The sequence below is a fragment of the Centroberyx gerrardi genome, chromosome 4 (genome assembly GCF_048128805.1).
Source record: "Centroberyx gerrardi isolate f3 chromosome 4, fCenGer3.hap1.cur.20231027, whole genome shotgun sequence".
Classification (NCBI taxonomy): domain Eukaryota; kingdom Metazoa; phylum Chordata; class Actinopteri; order Beryciformes; family Berycidae; genus Centroberyx; species Centroberyx gerrardi.
In genome coordinates this window covers 1,243,783-1,266,335 of record NC_136000.1, presented here as the reverse complement: position 1 = coordinate 1,266,335, position 22,553 = coordinate 1,243,783, and the positions used below count along the sequence as shown (strand labels likewise).

The following is a 22,553-nucleotide window of genomic DNA, read 5'->3' as shown; positions in this document are numbered from 1 at the left end:
CTTTGAGCTGCATGTTGTGTATGAAAGGTGTTATACAAATAAAGGTTATTATTGTTATCTGTATTCTCTACGAACCAGTAATCCCTTAAAATAACCTTATATTTTCATTAATTTACATTAATTCACCCCTTAATTCATGCAATTAATTAATGGAGGAGATCCCATCGAAACCTCCTTAATCTTGACTCCTTACTTTGTAATTTAATGTAAAATTCAGGAAGACAGGAACTTTCCATTAATAACCTGTAAACTTGCACAAAAGACAAAAGATAAAATCCTTAATTATTAGCGTTTCTGTGAACCAACCCATGAATAAATCCCTTAAAAACCCATGATTCTAACCATACTTTTTTAAAGCTATGTTATTTTTAATGGATAATTAATGTTTATGTAATGGATAAATTAAGGACATTTCAGGGATAAAATGAAGGGGTTTGATTTCGTAGTGATTTATCTCCACTTAGTGACAAACCGGTCTGCCAAAAGCACTTTATAGATAAATACGACTCGACCCGTTGTGAGGCTGACCTGCCCGTCCACACAGAGACTAACCCTAACCCTAACCACAGAGACATGAAGGTGTTTGAAGTTGTGCCTTCATCACGTCAGAGTTATGGATCCGGCCGACGACACGGACGAGGACGAACTTCTGGACTTCGCCGTTCAAATGAGCATCCAGGAGTCGTGTCAGAGAGGAGAGCCGCCCGCAGCGTGGAGGTACGGCAGCGTCAAACCACTTCTTCATCCACAGGTTTCCATACGTTCATTTATTTTTAATTTCCCTTCGTCTTCCCAGCAGAGAGCGTCTGAAGCTTGTGGAGGCCATCGAACACGGTGAGTCTCCTCATGTTCCTCACTCATGCAGCACAGCTCCTCACTTTCACAGCTGCAGGAAGATGTAACATCAATAAACAACATCAATAAATCATCACCACATTCATTTAGAGACATTAGTATGATTACAGTAAACAGAAGGTTGTCAGCTTCTACCGACTTCTACTCTGCATTTTACATTGTGTACGTTTACATAGTTTCTCCACCTGGTGGATCTGGAGGGAAATCTGCTGGATCGCTTTACGGCACGAAACAGGAAGAGGTTCTTCTTCTGTTCTTCCAGAGCAAACGGAGCTAGAGCTGAAAGAGTTTCTGGCAGCAGATGGTGGAAGGAGGGAAAGGAAGATGGAGAAATCACTTCCAACATGTTGATCCTCTTCAGGGAGGGGGAGGGGGGGGGCAGGAAGCAATGGGGCTGATGGGAAATGTAGTCTTAATGTGGAGAAACACTAGAACTAACAGTACTACTGGAGTGAGATAGAGGAGACCAGTCGTCTCCACTGTGGTTTCAACCCACACTTTCACACGTAACCTACGCAGCCTATGGAACATTTCCCTCCCATAGGAGACTCAAACGATGGTGCTATCAACGGAGAGCTTCATGGGGAAAGCAACGGCCCATCAGACGCCTACGCAGCCATCTCCAACGCAGACCGGCTGCAGGCCGAACCTGAAAGCCTGCGCAAGTGGAGGGAAGAGCAGAGAGAGAGGCTGGAGGTGCTAGACGCCAACTCTCGCAAGCAGGAGTCGGAGTGGAAGGACAAGGCCAAGGTGGAGCTGGAGGAGTGGCACACCCGGCAGAACGAGCAGCTGGAGAAGACCAAAGTCAACAACAGGGCGGCCGAGGAGGCCATGATCTCGGACCTGGACGAGAACAACCCCGGAACGGAGTGGGAGCGGGTGGCCAGGCTCTGCGACTTCAACCCCAAGTCCAGCAAGCAGGCCAAAGACGTGTCCCGCATGCGTTCCGTCCTCATCTCCCTGAAGCAGTCCCCGTTGGTCCGCGAGGCTGGGCCTTGGCCGTCATTCCATATCATATCTATATCACCCACACACACACACACACACGCGACCGGCCCGCCTACCCACGTCCCACCGTCTGTATTCTGAAGGCATCTATTCATGTCCTATTACCACGCACCGCCCTGCTGTGTTTCTTAGTGTAAGGATATAGCTCAGGTAAACTGAGGAACAGATGAAAGTGTTTTCACACCGGTCTCTCCTCCCCCAGGCGACCTGTCGGCCCTGCAGGAGCTGAGTGATTTCCCAGCAGCCTTCAGTGAGGCAGACGGCGGCGGCTGGTTTCCTCTGCACCGGGCGGCCGTGCAGCCGCTGCTCCCGGTGCTGGAGACGGTGTTGTACGGTGGGTAAGATGTCATTTACTTCATATTGCTGCTGCTGGGGGAAAAAACACATCTGCAAACAGGAATGAAGAAGATAATGCTTCTATTGTTCATGCAGGATATCCACAGGTCCTTAAAGAGTAACTTAATACCAAACTCTGTGTAAAGCCTGACATCTAACACACCTGACACCGTGATACACAGGCAGATTTTAGGGTTTATATTTCTCACTGATAACAATGTGTCAGTTTGAAATCTAGCCAAGCTTGACCGGAGAGCAAGCTTTGTTGGCAAGGTTTCAACCTCAACCAATCAGAGACAAGAAAATTGGTCAGGTGACTTGTCCTCAGTCTAAAATATGTTAAAAATGGTCCACTGCTACTAAATAGTAGCTAGGAAAGGGTTAGCTGTGATTCTTTCTGTAAAACATTTAAAGCAGTTTATTTCCATTTTCTTTCCTCCAACTGTCAAACGTGTCAGTTAATATTGCCCATTGCCCTCTTTGCCCATTTCCCAGTTGCTCATACTCATTTCAGACAAATTTTGCCCCAAATTTTCCCTAAAAATGTGACTATCATCAGCTTAAAAGTAAAACGCATGCAACTGAAATTGCCATCTGTTATTGGCTGGTCTTTGGTGTCAGGTGATGTTACCACCTGTTGTACTCTATAGGCTGGCATAGTGTACTTTTTACTATTAGATGGTAAAGATGGCTAAATTTAAGGCCTTAAAATGTCTTAAATCCAGTTATTAGAGGTCTACTTTTTTTCAACATGTAATGCCGGGTTTCCTGGCGCTGCATGTTCACTCTAAGATGAATCCAGAACAGGGTTAGTAGCACAGTCTGCATCCTGTCTGTGATGCCCATGTTGCTTCATGTGTTTTCTGCCTGTTTCTCAGTGTATTTTCATGTCTGCATGTGCTTTATCTGTCTCAGTGTCCAGCGTTTTTCTGAGATTTTAAATGACAGTTGTGTTTTTTATTGTCATTTTAATGGTTTCTAACATTATGCCTTTGGACTACAGTTGAAAACTAGAAGGGCACCGAGAGCCCAGAACTCCGCCAAGGTTCGTGCTATTATTGCTTGTTCGTGAGTCGGATCCGGATCCGCTCCAAAATGTAATGGGTTCTTCCTTGGCCCATGCTACACCCTTCCACCAAGTTTCATGAAAATTGGGCCAGTAGTTTTTCCGTAATCCTGCTAACAGACAAACAAACAAACGGCACCGAAAACATAACCTCCTAGGCGGAGGTAACTAGGCTGGCTAGCACTGGAACATTGTCAATGTTGATTTATGTGCACTGTACCAATAAACTCAATACAGTAGAGTAACTCAGTAATTCAGAGACAGTCTGTTCTGTCCATCAGCTTCCTTCAGCCTGACTCTGGAGGAAAAGACGGCGGAGGGCGAGACCTTCCTGACTTTAGCAGTGAGAGCCGGTCTGGTGGAAAACGTTCAGATGCTGCTGGAGCACGGAGCTTCTCCACAAACCCCCAACAGCAAGAACGAATCCCCGCTGCTTTTAGGTAGTAACAGTCTGCTCCTGCACACACACTGCCTATGGACAGGATGTCTGCAAGTTTTAGCAAGATAAATTTACTTTTATATCAGATAGAATGGGATATAAAAACCTTCTCTTCACACCAAAGAAGACACTTTAATGAACATGAAGCTGAGTGTTGAAGAAATATATCCAAAGTTTTAGGAAACTGCTATTTTATGTTAACAAAAGCATTGCAGGCATTTTTTCCTTACTTTCACATTGCAAATTAACAGAGAAAATCAAACAGTAATTTAGAAAAGGCAAGAAGTCCCCAAACTTTAGACAGCCAGTGCAAATCTCCCTGCAACCTTCCAATTAAAGTAAGAAACAGAAAAACACCCTAAAATCACAAAATATTTAAAATAACAGACCTATAGGGATTTCTCTGGAAAAGTCTTTAGAGAAGCAATATCTGTCCAAATGACCTTCACCATCCGCTCTCCCTCCCTGTAGCAGTCAGAGCTGGATCTTATGAGCTGGTGTCCAGCCTGATATCGGGCGGGGCGCGGGTGGAGCAGGTCTGTCTGAAGAAGTGGACAGCGGTGCATGAAGCCTGCAGGCTGGGCGGCGTCGACATCATGGAGCTGCTGCTGCAGCATGGAGGCCGGGTGGCGGAGACGGACCAGCATGGAGTCTCTCCTCTGGGCATCGCTGCTGAACACAGCCACGCTGAAGTCCTGGAGCTGCTCATTAAAAACGGTCAGCTTTATTCTGTGGTGAGAGAACGTCGGTTTGTTAAAGGAATAGTTGATAAAATGAAAATTCAGACTATGTACTTATGTCAGTAGAAACTCCTTAGAAGTTGGTAGGACACCAAACACCAACAGTTCTCTCCTGTAGTTCCATCTCAGCCTTCTCAGAAACTGTTGAAGTTAACCGGCCGGCCTTTTTGCAGCTAAAAAAAAAAGCATAAAATGTCCATCAGGTTTCTCCAAACAGCTTGTGCAGCACAGCCCAAGTGTTTTATAGCCAAACAATTGCACTGTGGGTCCAAAAGTCCAACATTTACCTTGTTACCTTCTAGATTTTGAATGAAGTAAATATTGCACCATAGACCTGACACTGTACCATATCCATAGTACTGGTGCTGTACCATGGTTATAGCAGGCCCAGTATGGGTACAGCAGTGATTTTGTACCAAATGGAAAAATGCTATAGGATAACTGAATGATGTCATAACGAGGAGGGCGCCATCTTTATGCACCTGGTCCAGTGTAACTTTTCTGTTGCTTCATTAAGGTGCTGATGTCAACGACCAGGCGCCCAACGGCGACAGCGTCCTGTACGACGCCGCAAGTTCAGGGAGTCCAGACTGTGTAGAGATCCTGCTGCAGCACGGAGCCGACCCCGACACGCCCAGCCTGAGCTCCCAGCTGCCCATCCACCGGGCCGCGTACGGAGGCCACTACCTGTAAGTCGGTCCATGTCCCGATCTCTTACCGAGCGTTCGGACTCTGAACAACTTCATCAACAAGTCAGCGTCAGTCCATTCGTTTCCTCCAGAGCCGAGCGGCCAGGGAAACTCAGCCGATGTGCGGACGCTCAACAAGCTTGTCACCACAACTGAATTTTTCACGGTCATCATCAACAGCCGTTAACAGCCAATCAGATTTGCGTACTTCCTTGTTTTGAGTGATGGGCTGATTGTCAAATCCAAGAATGCCAAGTCGATACTTGTGGAGAAAGTTCTTCCCAAGTCGTCTTCTCGTGAAAGTGAACAGAGATTGTCAGCGGCGGCGCCACTACTGCTACTACTACTACTATAGAAACACTATAGAAAACACTATAGCCGATGGTGTTGTAGTTCCTATGGCCGCCGTGAGATGTTACTAAACAGTCCATATTACTGATTGTTCCTTTAAGTGTTCAGACTGTTCAGCTTCCATATTTTTCCATTTCTGAAGACTGGAGTTCTAACAGAAAGATCTTTTATCCTTTTATCCATCAGGGCTTTGAGGATATTGATCCCGGTCACCAGCAGAAGGGCGCTGCGGCTGTCCGGCCAAAGCCCCGTTCACTCTGCGGCAGACGGAGGCCACGCCCACTGCCTGGAGCTGCTGGTCCAGAAGGGCTTCGACGTCAACGCGCTCTTAGCCCCGTACATCTCAGAAAACTACGGCGACATGAGGAGAAGCCCGCTGTACTTCGCCGTCTCCAACGGGGACGCGACCTGCACCGAAATGCTGCTGAAGTCGGGCGCCAAACCGGACCTGGACCTGCTGCGCTGCCTCCTGGTGGCGGTCCGGTCCGGCAGGTACGAGATCGTCAAGCTGCTCCTGGCCGCTAAAGCGGATGTGAACTGTTACTTCACCATGATCAGCGACACGGTGTTTCCCACGGCGCTGCAGTACTGCCTGAAGGACGAGGTCATGATGCGGCTGCTGCTCAACAACGGCTACAACGCTGAGAAATGTTTCTGCTGTAACCACGACCAAGACTGGGACGACCGGGGAGACTCCGCATACTCACATCACCAGGAGGAAGAAGTTGCTGTGAGTCCTACTGTGATAAAGTGCTGCACTTACCTGCTATTTCCTGTAGGGCTGGGAGTCGATTCTTCGATTCCAGGCAGTTGGGAACACACAGTACAGAAAATGTAGATTCCTCTCGCATGTGCATGTGCGAGGGAATCCCTGAGCCAAACTCCTCTCTGGTGATTCTGATAAGTGTACAAATGGCTCCAATTTGCCCAGAAACAAGCAACATTTATCCAACCTGGTTAGTCCCACTGAGATCAAGAATGTCAAGGGAGAGCTGGCTAACAAAGCAGCATCATGGCAAACAAGCAAGTTGCAGACCAAAAACATACAACAATGTATAAGTCAAAGAGAGTGGAAAATAAAGTTTTCTATAGCCTAGAAATGCTCCAAAATGCTGTAGTCCAATAACAAACCAGCAGGCTTGGGGCCAATGTTATTTTAATCCAAATCCAAATCCAAATTTATTTATAAAGCACATTTAAAAACAACAACAGTTGACCAAAGTGCTGTGCAATCAAAATAGCAAAAACCATAAAACAACACAATAAAAACAAAGACCAGTTTAAAAGACAAAAGGGCAATAAAATAATAAAAGCAATAAGACCATAAGAAAAAGAAAGGCAACTCTCATACTGAGTTAAAAGCCAAGGAATAAAAATGTGTTTTGAGACGGGATTTACAAACAGGCAGTGTAGGGGACAGCCTAACATGCAGAGGCAACTCGTTCCATAGTTTGGGGGCTACAACTGCAAAGACCTAGACCTCGGGACAACCAGGAGCAACTGGTCAGCGGACCTGAGTGACCTTAATGGGTTGTAAAAGGTCAGAGAGATAGGTTGGAGCTAGCCCATTTAATGATTTGTAGGCAAACAATAAAATCTTAAAATCAATCCTAAAGCGTACAGGGAGCCAGTGGAGGGAGGCCAGTACGGGGGAGGCCTGGCTAACACCAACATGAAGAGCATTGCAGTCGTCAAGTCGGGACGAGATAAAAGCATGTATAATCCTTTCAAAATCACTAAACGATAAAAAGGACTTGACCTTAGATAAGAGCCTCAGCTGGAAAAAGCTAGATTTTATCACTTGAGTTTATCTGTTTGTCCAGATAAACTCAGTGATAAAATCTAGCTTTTTCCAGCTTTTTTAATCCTGACGAAAAAAGCAGAGACAGAGAGAGAATCTGCTGCAAGATTCTTCATTATCAGTTTAAATTCACCAAGAGACTCGTTCAGCCTTAAATAACATTGCAGAGATTTCCATGCAGAGGGAGCAGAAAACAGAATAAAACTGGTAACTTGAAAGTATTCTGAACAACTGAACAAAAGACAACTGAATAAAGCGTCACCTTCTTCACAGTTTCTTCTAAATCCATGGCTAGCTCATGAATCTCTCTTGTCGTCTGTGCTTCAGTTTTGTGATTTCATCAGTGTCTCCTGTGTGGAGCACTTGGCCGGCCGAGTCGTGTCGATCCTCCTGGACTACGTCGGCCATGTTTCCCTCTGCGGCAAACTGACGAAGATCCTGGAGAAACACAAAGAGTGGCTTCAGATTCACAGGAGAATATGTAAGTTGCTTGTGGTGGAGAGATGTTTTAATGCCATTACTGCTGGTCAGAATTTGATTAAACTTGGCTTGTGTTTCAGCAGTGTGTTTCAGCATTTAAAACAATAATTTAAAGCACTAATTTCAAAACAAGGAGACATCCTGGCTCCTGATTGGCCCAGACAAAGACTGCATCATTGGTGGGGGACGGCATGTTTACTGTTGCCTTGTTGTCTCTTATCCAGGTAATCCTCGCTCTCTGTCCCACCTGAGCAGAGTCGTCATCAGGAAACATCTGAGCTCCAGACTGGCTGATCCCGGTCTGATCTGCATCCCGCTGCCCGACAGACTGAAGGACTTCCTGCTGTTTAGAGAGAAGGATCTGTACGCCAAGATCATCTGTATGGAGGAGTGAAGATCCAGTGTGTCTTTAATCTGCTGCACCATGAGTCTTAACTGTAATTACTTTCACTTTGTTATTGCCTTCTGCGATTTCTGTGATTGCTCTACACTTATATTTGCTCTACAGGATTTCCCCATGCTGTTTTAAAGGAGTAATAAGTGAGATTATTGACAAAATGACCATAATATATCCACGGTGGGTTATTGATCAATACTAATGACCTGATTACTTGAACAGTTACTTGCCCCCTCCCATCAGCCTGGTGATAAACAGTATTACCTTTTCATCTCTGCTCTAATGAAGCTGTCTTACTCTTCTGTTGTGAAATGTGACTTTACTGTTTGTGTCAATTACAGGCCGCTGTAAAGGTGTGTGTGTGTATGTGTGTGTGTGTGTGTGTGTGTGTGTGGGGGGGGGTTCTAGTGTCACTTTTCTAACTGTTCAATATCATTTGTCCTGTATTTTATTAAAAGATATGTTTGGCAATAAACACACAGAGAGATCGATGCTTACCTTAGATGACTTTGCTCTTCAGATTGAGTTGTTTATTATTTATTAAACTTTTTCATCTTGTAAAATGGAGGAAATATTCATCACTATCACAATCACAATAATAATACATTTCATCCTCCTTGCCATTGAATCCATGTGAACTCCAACACTAAGCACAACACACACTGACACTAAACACACTGACAATAAACACACACTGACACTAAACACACTGACATTAAACACACACTGACACTAAACACACTGACAATAAACACACACTGACACTAAACACGCTGACATTAAACACACACTGACACTAAACACACTGACAATAAACACACACTGACACTAAACACAGACAATAAACAACACACAGACACTAAACACAACACAGACAGTAAACACAACACACAGACAGTAAACAGACATGAACACAGCCCTTCAGTCATGTGACCTGCGTTCCTCGGTGACAGATAGTGAAAGCGGATCGGCTCTAAATTTAACCTTGTGACCTGCGGAAACAACAACATGGCACTTCAGCCTGGCAGGTGATCCGGGAGCCGATAACTCCCCGCATGGCTCTGGACAACCTCACAGTTCATGTTGGCATCAGCTGAAAGTCAAGTCGGTGTCAGTTTTAACGAGCAGGTTGTCACGGCGCCGAAAGAAAACAAAGGACAGATACAGGGTAAAGCAAGGCAACAGACCTTTTCCCTGATGTAGTTCTGCAGGTTATAGATCGGTTCTTACCACTGCCACCCCGGTCCTTTCTGTAGGGAGTTTGCGCGGGTTGATCCGGTTTCCTCCCACAGACCACAGACATGCAGGTCAGGTGGACTGAAGACCCTAAACTGCCCGTAGGCATGAGTGTGTTTGTGTGTAGCATGGTGGTACATGGTGTCGATGATGCATGATGTATATGAAGTATGATGTAGTATAAGATGTATCATGATGAAGAACTGCTCACACCACAAACCTCCACACGTAACCTGCGATCCAGAAATAACAACCCTCTCCATCCCCCCAGGACCCTCTCCATCCCCCCAGGACCGCTCCATCCCCCCAGGACCCTCTCCATCCCCCCAGGACCGCTCCATCCCCCCAGGACCCTCTCCATCCCCCCAGGACCGTTCCATCCCCCCAGGACCGCTCCGCACCGCGGGGGGTCGGGTCTTCTCGGCTGCACCTGGTCTGTGGAGTCCTCTCCCTGACCGCCTGAGGGCGCCACAGACTATCCATGCTTTCAAAAGGGGCCTAAAAACTCCTTTTTAACAGAGCCTTTCCTTAACTTTGTGCTGTTTTTTTATCTTTGTCTTTATGCAATGTCTATAAACTTTTCCTTTTTAATCAGGCTTTTTTCCTTTGTGTGGCTTTTAATGATCTTTGCTGTTGGTTCATTTTTATCGGTTTTTATGCTCCTGTTTTTTTTCTTTTACTCTGTAGCACTTTGAGATTTACTTCTAATGAAAAGTGCATTACAAATTAAATGTATTATTATTATTATTATTATTATTATTATTATGTGTATATGTAGTATGTATGATGTAGTATATGACTTGCTGTATGATGCTATGTAAAGCCCTTTGACACATGCTTGTGATAAAGGGCTATATAAATAAACTAGACTAGAACACAATACAGCTGCTGTCACTGACATATCTTTCTGTTTCTGTTGTTGATGACTTAAAAAAAAAAGTGATTTGATCGACGGTCACAAAATGATAACAGCACAGAAATTACTAACCAGTTAGCATTCTGTGGGACTGGGAACTGATCAATCACTGATCCATCTGATTGATTTAGTGTTTAGATAATGTCAGCTTGTTAGCTAGCTAACCATAGTATCTGGTCAGCTAACATCACTGTCTTGTTGTTAACACATCTGATTAGCACACTAGCTAACATAGCTAGCAGCAGCTAGCGTTAGCGTGTTCACATTAACATCGGTGCGTTTGCCGGCTAGTTAGCTAGCTAACAGTTTGTTCAGGTTAACTGAGCTGACTCTTCTCAAGCTACAACTCAGAGTGTTTTGGAGTAGAGACTAGGGCTAAAGACAAGACAGTTTACTGTGTCACAGTAACCAAATCCACCTTATCACACTATTCACTTTTACTGAGAACGTTACTGAATGGATCTACAGCCACACCACAACAAGCTGACTCAGCTGCTCTCTGCTTCTAGCTGCTTCATACAGATTTACACTTTATTAACTAACACACAGTTCTACAGATTTACACTTTATTAACTAACACACAGTTCTACAGATTTACACTTTATTAACTAACACACAGTTCTACATGTTCCTCCATCATGGAGACTCAGCTGGCAGCAGGTTGGAGAGGAAACTAATAAACAAGAGACAGGTTGTATGATGCTGCGTGTTTTGGGGTTTGACAATGTAAAGTTTGTATTTTAACAAACAATAAACAAGTAAATGATAAAAAATATATTTAAAAAAATCATTACAGCATGCATTGCAAAATGATTGAGGGAAATTTAAACTAGACGTAGACAGTAGTAAACAGGCTGTAACTCTAAAAGACAGTGGTGTTCCTGTTTAAGTGTTCGGTGACTGAACCTGTTTCCCCTCTCGCTCGGCCCGGACCGCACAGCTGGACCGACGCTCAGCAGGAATTAGACAGGTTAAAGGTCAAATTTACAGTAGACTGAGGGCAATGAGCGTCCAGTTATGTCACTCAAAGCCTCCTGACTTCAGAGTGTAACGTGATACGACTTCAACCGGCAGCTTGTTAAAGCTGCTGAGTGATGGATGCGTGTCTTTATATAACACGCCGCCATGATCCCCCAAACCTCCAGACCACGGTCCGGTCCTGCACCCCCTTATTCTAATGCTGCGCTCATTTCAGTCATTCCACCCACACATGGTCGTTCTTGTACTGCAGTTTTTCTGGTTCAGCAATTTTTACCTGTTTGTTCTTACCTATTTTTTTTTTTTAATCTGTATTTATCTTTTCTTTTAGTTTAATTTAGTTTAGTTTTTTTTTAGTTTTATTTTTAGTTATAGTTTATAATGTCGTGGACAGTCCCCATTAATTAACTGTAACAGTAACAGTAAATGGGGCAGCTTTAGCCTACATGGCTAATTTCCAGCTGTTGTCCCCGGCCAGCTGACAAAAGGCAACCTAAAATAGATTAGTTAAAAGAAAAAAACAAAACAGAACAGACAAAAGAAAAAAAAAGAAAATACTAATAATAATCACAATCACAGCAAGCACAAACAAAGGAGGCAAGACATACAAACACATGAAGGCAGGTAAGGGCGACATAAAGGGACAACATCACAAAATAATGGAGTTCATGAGATAAAAACAATACAAAGGGGACAAGGGAAGACAAAATAATCACAGCAATCACAAGCAAATGGCCAGGACATAAAAAACCTATGCAGGCAGGTAGTAAAGACAGAGAGGGGTACCATCAATGAAGTTCAAAAAACAATACAAAGGGAACAAGGGAAGTGAGAAGAGAGAAGAAAAAAAAGAGATTAATGTGTGCAGTTGTTATCAGAGAGCCATTTTATGTAAAGCACTTGAGAAGAATTTGCTTTTTAAAGTGAAAATATGTCAGATTCTTGTTTTTCTGGTGATAAGCGGTCGTTGTTGTGTGTTTTGCTCTCTGTTGCCCCCGTTAACATGAAACGCATCACTTGCATCAGAGGATTTTTTTCCAGGAAAGAGAAACCCTACAGGTGTTTGGAACAGCAAATGTAAAAGCTTTAATGAACTGGCTATGGGTTGAATCACTATTGTATGGTATCAGATAGAGAGTAGCAAAACTGACATTTATTTATATGAAAAAAAACTTGCGGAATATTACTTTAAAAGCGCTTTACAAATAAATCTGACCTGACTTGACTCTGTCCCTTCCCTGTGTAAACAGCCAGGCAGAGCGGTGTACTGTAGGTAACCCTGCCTCTCCCCGGGGAGAACAAGTGTTTCCCCAACAACACCATAACCACGCCGTGTTTCTGTGTCCCGACGCGTTACGTAACGCCGCAGCGCTCCGTCTCCGATGTCTCCCCGCGGCTTTTTGGCGCTTTTTTCCTTCTGTCTAGGCACGAGTTGGTGACGGGTCTCACCGCAGGCCTTTAAGTGGACTCGCATTCCTCCTGTAAGCCCATCTCGTTGACCCCCGCCCAACACCCTTCCACCCTAAAAAAAGACCGACATCACTGCCCCCCCCCCCCCCCCTCCTCCCCTCCCTCCCTCCCTCCCTCCCTCCTGGGTCCTCTGGCAGCTGAGAAGATTAGATGAACTGGAGCTCTCTCTCTGATTCGCCACCATTCGTACAGCATCTCTGCTCCGTTCACTTCCACTCCTTCAAGCTCTGCTGCAGGAGGTGAAGGAGTCTGATGGAGAGCAGAGGCAAGTAAATAAGCGAGAGTAGACTCAAGCGGGTTCGCAAGACTCTATCGCGTAGGTGTAGACTTCATTAGCAGACGCAAGTGAGAAAGGAAGCGTTAAAACAAGCGGCTCGAGCGGTCAGGAAACCGGAACCAGAACTCCAGAGAGCGAGGCGAACCATGAGTACCTTTGGGTACCGGAGGGAGCTGGGGAAGTACGAAGAGGTGGACGAGGACGAGCTCCTGGCCACGCTGTCGTCCGAGGAGCTGCAGGAGCTGGAGAGGGAGCTGGCCGACCTCGACCCCGACGACAACGTCCCCATCGGCCTGAGGCAGAAAGACCAGACCGCCAAGACGTCCACAGGAGGCTTCGACAGGGAGGCTCTGCTGAAGTACTGGGAGGAGGAGAACAAGAAGCTGCTGGAGGAGGAGAAGGTGGACTCCGGCGCCGGACGGGTGAGAACAGACAGGGATATGAAGGAATGAAGTGAAGAACAAGTGTAGCACAGGTTGTGGATAAGAGCGGCAACAATACTTCATATACAGATGAAAGTATTTTACCTCAGCCCTCCTCATACGGATATGTAATGTTGCTGTACAGCAGCATCAGAGCACACTGGAGTCAATGTGTTTCCCCACCAGGCTTCATTTGCTCAAGTATTCTGTTGCTGCTGCTGTTTCGACACATTAAATATAATAAAATATAAAATATTTTGCGTGCAGTAAGTCATTAAGTGTGCTTACATTCACAGAGCATTCCAGATTCTTCAGTCAAGTCAAATTAAAGATAATCCATTTATATGCGTCTTCATATCCTGTGCAGGAATATCCTTGATTGCATAAAGTAACAGAATATTCTGAATATTACTCTTAAACTAAATACTTCAGTATCGTGAATGATAATATTAACAGTCAACGTTGGTTAGGTGATGAATGTATTTGAAGTCACTAGACTAAACATTCAGTCAAAACAAGATTTATGTGAATCGGCGCTCTGTGGTCAGATAAAATAATCTGACATTTTCTCTGACAGCAATTTTAGATAATTCAGGAAATAGATTAATGTTCACTGTTGGATAATATCAGCTTTAGGAGCAACATTTCTCAAATGTCTTTCTGATTCACATCACTGTATTCCTGTTAAATTACAATATAAAGTCCTGACTGTGAACAAAGATTTAGCCAATAATCAAACAGAATCCAAATGATTAATTTACAGTGTATAAAATATATGCAAGAAGTATTTGTGATATGAAGACCAAGCTGTTTGTTTTAAGACCAAAGACCACAATGGGAATAAGACTTTGACTTTTTGTGTTATCCTTGAGGGTTTTGAGATGCATGTTTTTAACATGTTCAAAAATTGTCCAATAACCTGTGCTATATAGTGTATATAATGCTACAGAGGGTGTCACATGTATCATGGCTCAGTATCCAGTGTAATATGTCATTGGAAAGCAGTCTAAAAATACGATGTCTCAGAAATACCAGCTTTAATGATTCAGTGCCAGAGTTAGGAAGGTATTCTTAATTAAAAGTCGGAGACTGGAGAATGTCAGGGCTCGACCTAATTTTCCATCCTGTTATCGTGTGCAGGCCGACGCTGAGGAGCGGCGGCGAGATAAGAGCAGGGTGGAACAACTGACAGCGAGCGACGGTGACGCCGGCAGGCCGAAGGACAACGAACGGAAAAAGATTTTCCAGAAGGGGAAAAAAGTGGACAGTAGATTTGGCAAAAATGCCGGGCCATCAAAGGAAGATGAGGAGGAAAAGAAGGATAAGTGTAAAAAGGAGGCGTTTCTTAGGACTAAAGGTCCTCAGAAGACGTGTAACGGTCTGTCAAAAGGCTCAGGGAGTGAAACCAGGAAGGAAATCTCCAGGACTGAAACCACAGACCAAAACCTGAACGAGACCTCTGACAGACCGAGTGGAAACCCCATCGTGATCGACAAAGCCCTGGAGCAGATCCTGCGTGACGATCCCACCATGAGCGAGCTGAACCTCAACAACATCGAAGACATTTCTCAAGAGACCTTGCTTCGCTTCGCCGAGGCTCTGTGCACCAACACGCACGTACGCGTCTTCAGCCTCGCCAACACTCACGCGGACGACCGGGTGGCCTTCGCCGTCTCCAAGATGCTCCGGGAAAACCGCTCTATCAAAAACCTGAACATCGAGTCCAACTTCGTGTCCGGTCAGGGAATCCTGGCTCTGCTGGCGTCGCTGCAGCAAAACGTGACTCTGGTGGAGCTTCGCTTCCAAAACCAGCGGCACATCTGTGGAGGGAAAGTGGAGATGGAGATGGTGCGGCTACTGAGGGAAAACACCACTCTGCTCAAGCTGGGCTACCAGTTCGACCTGCCGGGCCCGCGGATGACGGCGACCGGCATCCTGACTCGCAACCAGGACCAGCAGCGACAGAGGAGGCTGCAGCAGCAAAAGGAACAAAGTCCTCCCGAGGCGTCCGTCACACCAGCGGGCCAAGTCTCCGGTTCATCTGCAAACAGGCCAAAGAAGCCGTCACAATCTTCGAAAACTGTTGAAAATCAAAACAAACATCCCCCTCCTCCTCCTCCTCCTCCTCCTCCTCCATGCCCGTCTCTGGAGCCGCTCTCGGAGAAGAAGCCGACCCGGACGATCGCGGAGATGGTCAAACAGCACCAAGGGTCCAACGGCACCAAGGGCCAGTCGCTCCAGAGGAAACCCAAGTCCAAGAAGGTGAAGAACGGCGCCAACGAGAAGGAGAGCGCCGACATCCTCAAAGAGCTGAAGAACGCCTTGAAGCCTTCTGTGCAGAAGAGGAGAGAGGAGCCTTCCCGGCCGCTGGCGCCGCAACGCTCGAGCCGCGACGACCTGATGGCCGCCATTCGAGGAAGCAGCATCGGGTCACTAAAGAGGGTAAGAGCTCCTTTTGAATTTTGAGAATTTTGTTGTGCTCAAGTGCAAAGATCACAGACAGCGCAATATCTAACAGGTATGCATCATTAACGTCCAAAAGCCATCACACCGCCTTAGTGGAAATGCGTGCTAACATTAGATGACAGCCTTCCTAACCCTGTGAATTCCTCACACTCGGTTATAAATAGCTGGACTTTTCACTGCTGATTTGATAAGACTGAAGGCTTGGAGCTCTGCTGGGAAGAGAGAAGACAGGCGGAAGAAAACCAGTGTGTAGATTTACACTCCAGTTAGATACTGACAAAAAATCTAATTGCGATTATTTGACAGATTGTTGCAATTGCGATTTAAACTGTGATTCATATCATCATACGTTTTTCTTAGATTTTTAAAAACTTTTTTTTAGAACTTTAACCCTCATCCTACCAACATATTTAACATACAAGTACTACTGACTGGGGTCCCTGGGGACCCCAAGAATAAACTACTGTAAGAAACAACCATCATAGCAAAATGGTAACTTATTTCTTCTCAAAACATTATTAGTTATGTAATTAATGTCATCTGAAAAAAAAAACAGATTATTATTATTTTAGGAAAGTTACAGTTAATTAAATGATGTATTGTATTTCTGACTTTGAACATCATCTTACCTTAGGAAGAGCAGTATTTAGGGTCGTCGACAGCACATGAGGAAATCTGTGTCTGTCTCCTTCAAAATGACTGACAGAGTGCCCCTCCCCCCCCGATAGTGTGTGATACTTTAAGTTAGGACCCATGGCAAACATGAACTCAATAAATAGTTCCATCTATTAAAACTGCATAATCGGAATTGGGTGCTTTTGACTGGGGTCCCCCAGGACCCCAATACATTGGTATTTTTAAAAAGCACTAATTAAAACAATGATATGAAAACAATGATATGAAGTCATTAGGAACAAATTGATTGACAAAGTCATGAAAAATTGGAATGATAGAATAAAGCACCTGTGAGATACGACAAAAAGTATACCTCTGGTGTCAGTGCGCAGATTTACTGAGTTTGAGTCTGATGAAAGGTTTTGATTCTAAATTCTCTGATTCTGATTTGGAAATTGTAAAATTCATATTGCAAATTTATTTTTTATTTTTTTTATTAATTGTTCAGATCTATTAGACGGCCCAAATTTGCTTTTTTATTAAATATCAGATATCAGATATATTCCACCTCCCTGACCACAGCTACAGAAAAACATTCTGGAAAACCTGACATGACTTTTGATTTTCTGTGCACATTTTATTTATTAATTTACTTACTATACTTTAAATAATTTGTAGAGTTATCAGTTATTGTGTAGAGTTTTTGTGAAGCGATTCTTAATTTAAAGGCTGTAACTTTAGTGCTGAATGAATAAAGATATTAGTATTATTATTATAACATTCTCTCTCGATTTCCTAAAATATTGACGCACTTCACTGATTTGCACAGATGTTTTTCAGATGATAAAGTTCAGCTGATGATCTCGTGCTGATCTTTGTCGTTCCAGGTGGATCTGCCTCAGAGCTGAAGTCTGCGACGCATCGACTCGTCTCTTCTGAACTGTTCTCACTTTATATCGAGTCTGACCTGGAGATATTTAATATTTGTATCACTTTTGGATTTTACAAAATGACACTTTTGAATGGCATTTCATTTAAGTTTAAAAGCTTTACTGGTAGACCATGTGTGATGTTTGAGTTATTATCGCTGCATTTTGCTACAGTGTGTGAAAGATGTGCTGTAAATATTCTTGTGTAGAGAAATAAACAAATCAGAGAGTTAAAAAGAGATTTGACTTAAAGTCTCATATTCAGGTTTCATGATTCAGTTTCCAGATCTCCTCTGTCTCAGGATCAGAATAAAGTTCTTCATGATGTTCTGCAGATAAATGTAGTTTAGTTCAAAGTTGAATTGAAAGAGTTAAACTGAATGAATGTCTAAGTCGTCACAATCCTGGCTCCTGATTGGCCGACAGCAGTGGCTCCTCTAACTCAAATGAGGTAAACCTGCTGAGTGGAGGCTTTCAGTTCAGATGCTGCAAACTGGACCCTGATTGGACGGATTTCAGTCATTCTTTAGTGAGGGAGCCAATCAGGAGCCAGTCCAGCTGTGATGAGTTTTGAAAATGCAATAACTTTAAATTTAACCACTCAAACACAATCAAATTTTGACAATCTTCATTAAACGTCTTTGATCATATAGGTATAGAAATAGAGGAAAAGCTGAAATACACTGATAGGGCTCCTTTAACCTTCAGATATTCACCTGGTGATGCAGCCTGATGGGATTTAAACAGACTGGTGAACTGGCTGGTGAGCAAACCACAGCTAATACAAAAAACCCAAATATATTTTCTGACCAAAGTCACCAAACTACCTTGATTTTTACTTTCTCTTTTAATTATTAAAAACTACAAGATCAAATTTGAACTCACTTACTGCAAGCGCCACACCTCGCCATACCCAACTGACACCCATGGAGGTCAGAGGTCAAGATCCTGGAGCCAGCAGGGTTTCAGGGTTCAGACTCACGGACTGTAGGTGGCGTCACCTGACATCAGCGCGTGGGTCGTGCGAGACGGCGAGGGTGTGAAACGGTGCAAAAAAGGAGGAACGAGATGGACTTGGTGACATCACATGTCGCCTTGGATACACCGACGCTGCTTCACGTGGACGGAAAACAGATCTGGAAATCGTAGCAAAACATATTTGTCTAAAGATAGAATCAATGTGCAAAAAAACACACAAAAAAAAACCACTAGTAGCATGATAGAGATCAAGAGTAGAATCAGGAAGGACAGGGGAAAAGAAAATTAAAGAAAAACATATGGGTTCACTCACAATGTGCATCTAAAAGTGAGAGTATTTGTTGTGTTCTTTTATCTTTCTATTTGATTCTTTTAATGCAATGCATGTTGCTTGTTCTTTTATATGAATTTTATCTTTTTATCTGCCTTATCTGCCTTCTATTAAAGCACTTTGAGCTGCATGTTGTGTATGAAAGGTGCTATACAAATAAAGGTTATTATTATTATTATTTACATTTACAGATATACTTCTTCGGTAACACTTCACTTCAGTAGTTGTCTGTTGACTCCACAACATGTCAGTTAACTGTCTAGATTTGTGTCAACAGACAGTAACATGTACTCAACCAAACACTAACAGACAATGAGGGGAATTTAATCAACAGACATAAGACGAGTGTTTTATGTGACTAAACCTAAACCTAACCTGAAGTTGTTGACAGTCTATAAGTCTATTGATAGAAATCTGAGCAGGTTCACTTGACAACAACTGACAGATAATTTGTTGAACATCTGTTGATAGTCGACTGAAAACAGTCTGTTGACAGCTGATACTGCCGAATATCTGAGAGTCAGCAGCGGACGATTGAAATAAAGTGACACCGCTCTTTCTCGCCGACAGCTGCCGTGCTCGGTGTATTTATATTTTCTGGCCGCTTCCCTAGTGTCCACATTTTTGATGTTGCTGATGCAAAGAATTATGGGAAATTCCCTCTGAAAAGTCGCTAAAAGTTGGAATGGAAAGCTCCAAAAGTTTCCAAGTAACTTCCATCAGTCTGATGCTACTTACAGTGCATACTGTGGATTTATATCTGTGGTAACAGTTTCCCTTTTCACCTTGTTTCATTTGATTCATTATCAGAATCAGTCTGAAAACTATTCATATTTCACAAGAAAAAAAAGCAAAAATTAGAGAAAAAAATGAAAAAGTAGACATAATAAAATTTGTATAGTAGAAATATGTTTGTCCTATCCCATAAATCATCTCACGACCCCCTGCAGGATCCTGGGCCCCAGGTTGGGAACCACCGATCCAGATCTTAATGACAGATCTTAATCCCCTATTATGTTTGAAAGGTGGATAAAGTCTCATTCCTCTCAGATGGCAGACTGGCTGCAGTGTTTCAGCTCTGCTGGTCTGTGTCAGCTCTGCCGGTCTGTGTCAGCTCTGCTGGTCTGTGTCAGCTCTGCTGGTCTGTGTCAGTTCTGCTGGTCTGTGTCAGTTCTGCCGGTCTGTGTCAGCTCTGCCGGTCTGTGTCAGTTCTGCCGGTCTGTGTCAGCTCTGCCGGTCTGTGTCAGTTCTGCCGGTCTGTGTCAGCTCTGCCGGTCTGTGTCAGCTCTGCCGGTCTGTGTCAGCTCTGCCGGTCTGTGTCAGCTCTGCCGGTCTGTGTCAGTTCTGCCGGTCTGTGTCAGCTCTGCCGGTCTGTGTCAGCTCTGCCGGTCTGTGTCAGTTCTGCTGGTCTGTGTCAGCTCTGCCGGTCTGTCAGCTCTGCTGGTCTGTGTCAGCTCTGCTGGTCTGTGTCAGTTCTGCTGGTCTGTGTCAGCTCTGCCGGTCTGTCAGCTCTGCCGGTCTGTGTCAGCTCTGCTGGTCTGTGTCAGCTCTGCTGGTCTGTGTCAGTTCTGCTGGTCTGTGTCAGTTCTGCCGGTCTGTGTCAGCTCTGCCGGTCTGTGTCAGTTCTGCCGGTCTGTGTCAGCTCTGCCGGTCTGTCAGCTCTGCTGGTCTGTGTCAGCTCTGCTGGTCTGTGTCAGTTCTGCCGGTCTGTGTCAGTTCTGCCGGTCTGTGTCAGTTCTGCTGGTCTGTGTCAGCTCTGCTGGTCTGTGTCAGTTCTGCTGGTCTGTGTCAGCTCTGCTGGTCTGTTGTGGAGCAGCAGAGCAGCTGCTCCGTCACTCAGCAGTTCTCCAGGACAGAAACCTGCAGGCCGACGTCCCACCAGGCCTTGCTGTGTTTTACATTTCACTTTCTTCTGTTCTACATGTTTTCATTCTTTGTTTCTGTCTCAGTGTGTTCAGCTGCTGTTCTTCAGCATCGCTGCAGATCCTGTTTCCACACTTCTCATTAAAGCTCCCTGTTATAGGAATTCATATTTAACTCTGTTTCTATACATGTGTGATCAGAAATGTTTAGTGAAGACATTGTTGAAGAGCAAAACTTCTGCACACTTAGATCCATGCAAGTTTCTTTATTGAACCAAGCTTTCGGTCAAGTAGACCCCCTTCAGATCTAGTAGACCTCCTTCAGGGCAAGTAGACCTCCTTCAGATCAAGTAGACCTTCTTCAGGGCAAGTAGACCTCCTTCAGATCAAGTAGACCTTCTTCAGGGCAAGTAGACCTTCTTCAGGGCAAGTAGACCTCCTTCAGGGCAAGTAGACCTCCTTCAGGTCAAACCTGAAACTTCTTCTCCTTCTGCCCTGAAGAAGGTCTACCTGACTGAAAGCTTGGTTCAGTACATGCAGAAACTGGATCTCAGTGTGCAGAAGTTTTGCTCTTCCACTTTGTTGTTTTTTTGGTCCAGTTTGCAGCATCTGAACTGAAAGCCTCCACGCCGCTGCTGTCGGCCAATCAGGAGCCAGTATTGTGACAACTCAGTCTTCACATTCATTCAGTTTAACTCTTTCAATTCAACTTTGAGCTGAACTACATGAAGAACTTTATTCTGATCCTGAGACAGAGGAGAACTGGGACCTTTAATTTATTTCTTAAATTAAAGGTTACTATGTGAAAGTGTTGGAATAGTTGCTTGTGATACGTTTAATGCCACCATTTATTTTTATTTGCTGTACATTATTACTATTTTACGTCTACAATTACCCAGTTTCCCCAGGGCGATCAATACAGTTTCATTTGATCTTGAAGAAAACAAGAGAGTGTTAGTTCAGTCTGTAAATAAATAACTTTCTAATCCGGTCTGGTTACGTGGGAAATGTATTTAGAGCCTGTGGGACGATTCCCAAGTTCATTAAGCAGCTGTTCAAAGTAAATATGGATTTCCCACTGAGGGTGTGTGTGTGTGTGTGTGTGTGTGTGTGTGTGTGTGGGCTTTACTCTCACCGAGTGACCCCTCATTACAACACTCTTCAGATGGCCAATAAAATGCCAGTGAAATGTCATATACATGTTTAATGGGGGAAAATGAAATCCTCCACTTAGTGAAAGAGGAATCGAGGCTCGTCCCTCTGAGCGCTGCGGCTGGAAATAGATCCAGTCTCACCCTGCTGTACTTATCCTGCTGCAGTTCTCTATTGTATTGTATAACTTTTTACATTATCTTGTACATTTCTCTATTTTTTCTTATATTTCTTATTCTTATTTGTCTTTATGTTGACACCTGCAACAAGAGAAATTCCTTGCACATTGTACTTGGCGAATAAAAGTTTCTGATTCTGATTTCTGATTCTATACAGCGGGAGACATGAGTTCTTCCTTCAAGTATTTATCCTGCAGAAAATCCTTTCTTGAACGTTCTACAGTAGAACCAAATAACTAAAAAAAAAAACCCTATATTTAGAGGTTTTGGTTCAGTCTAGTCTTTCTTGTCACATTAGTAAGTAGAGTTTGTGTATGAGGTGTCACGGTGTTTATTTCATGAAATGTAAGTATTTTTTTTTAATTAAAAGGATTTGTGTTGGTGAAAAAGAGAAGATGATTAGAATACAAACACCCGATAAGGATGCTTGGCCCTGGAGGGTTTTAGGAGAGTTAGTTAAGTCTTGCCTTTGTTTATTAGTCCTGTCAGTGTTGTGAATGAACATCGTCGTGCTTTATGTTCATGTAATATGTAATATGTATTTTTTCTATGTTTATTGATCGGTTTGTTTTGTATATCT

General features: G+C 43.9%; 2 protein-coding genes and 1 pseudogene across 2 annotated transcripts; all 3 read left to right on the top strand.

Annotated features, from left to right (window-relative positions):
• The first annotated feature begins 613 nt into the window (after nucleotides 1-613).
• On the top strand, nucleotides 614-8,159 carry asb15a (ankyrin repeat and SOCS box containing 15a). The gene is made up of 9 exons (XM_071907812.2): nucleotides 614-711; nucleotides 800-834; nucleotides 2,066-2,197; nucleotides 3,547-3,705; nucleotides 4,176-4,421; nucleotides 4,962-5,133; nucleotides 5,671-6,214; nucleotides 7,613-7,766; nucleotides 7,990-8,159. The coding sequence occupies exons 1-9, from the start codon at nucleotides 614-616 to the stop codon at nucleotides 8,157-8,159; spliced, it is 1,710 nt and encodes a 569-aa protein (XP_071763913.2).
• Nucleotides 1,378-2,005, top strand: LOC139908243 (clathrin light chain A pseudogene; annotated as a pseudogene).
• A 5,026-nt stretch (nucleotides 8,160-13,185) lies between the features above and the next one.
• Nucleotides 13,186-17,509, top strand: lmod2a (leiomodin 2 (cardiac) a). The gene is made up of 3 exons (XM_071907714.2): nucleotides 13,186-13,461; nucleotides 14,602-15,903; nucleotides 17,430-17,509. Exons 1-3 carry the CDS (start codon nucleotides 13,186-13,188, stop codon nucleotides 17,448-17,450), a joined length of 1,599 nt encoding a protein of 532 aa, XP_071763815.2. The 3' UTR covers nucleotides 17,451-17,509.
• The last annotated feature ends 5,044 nt before the right edge of the window (nucleotides 17,510-22,553 follow it).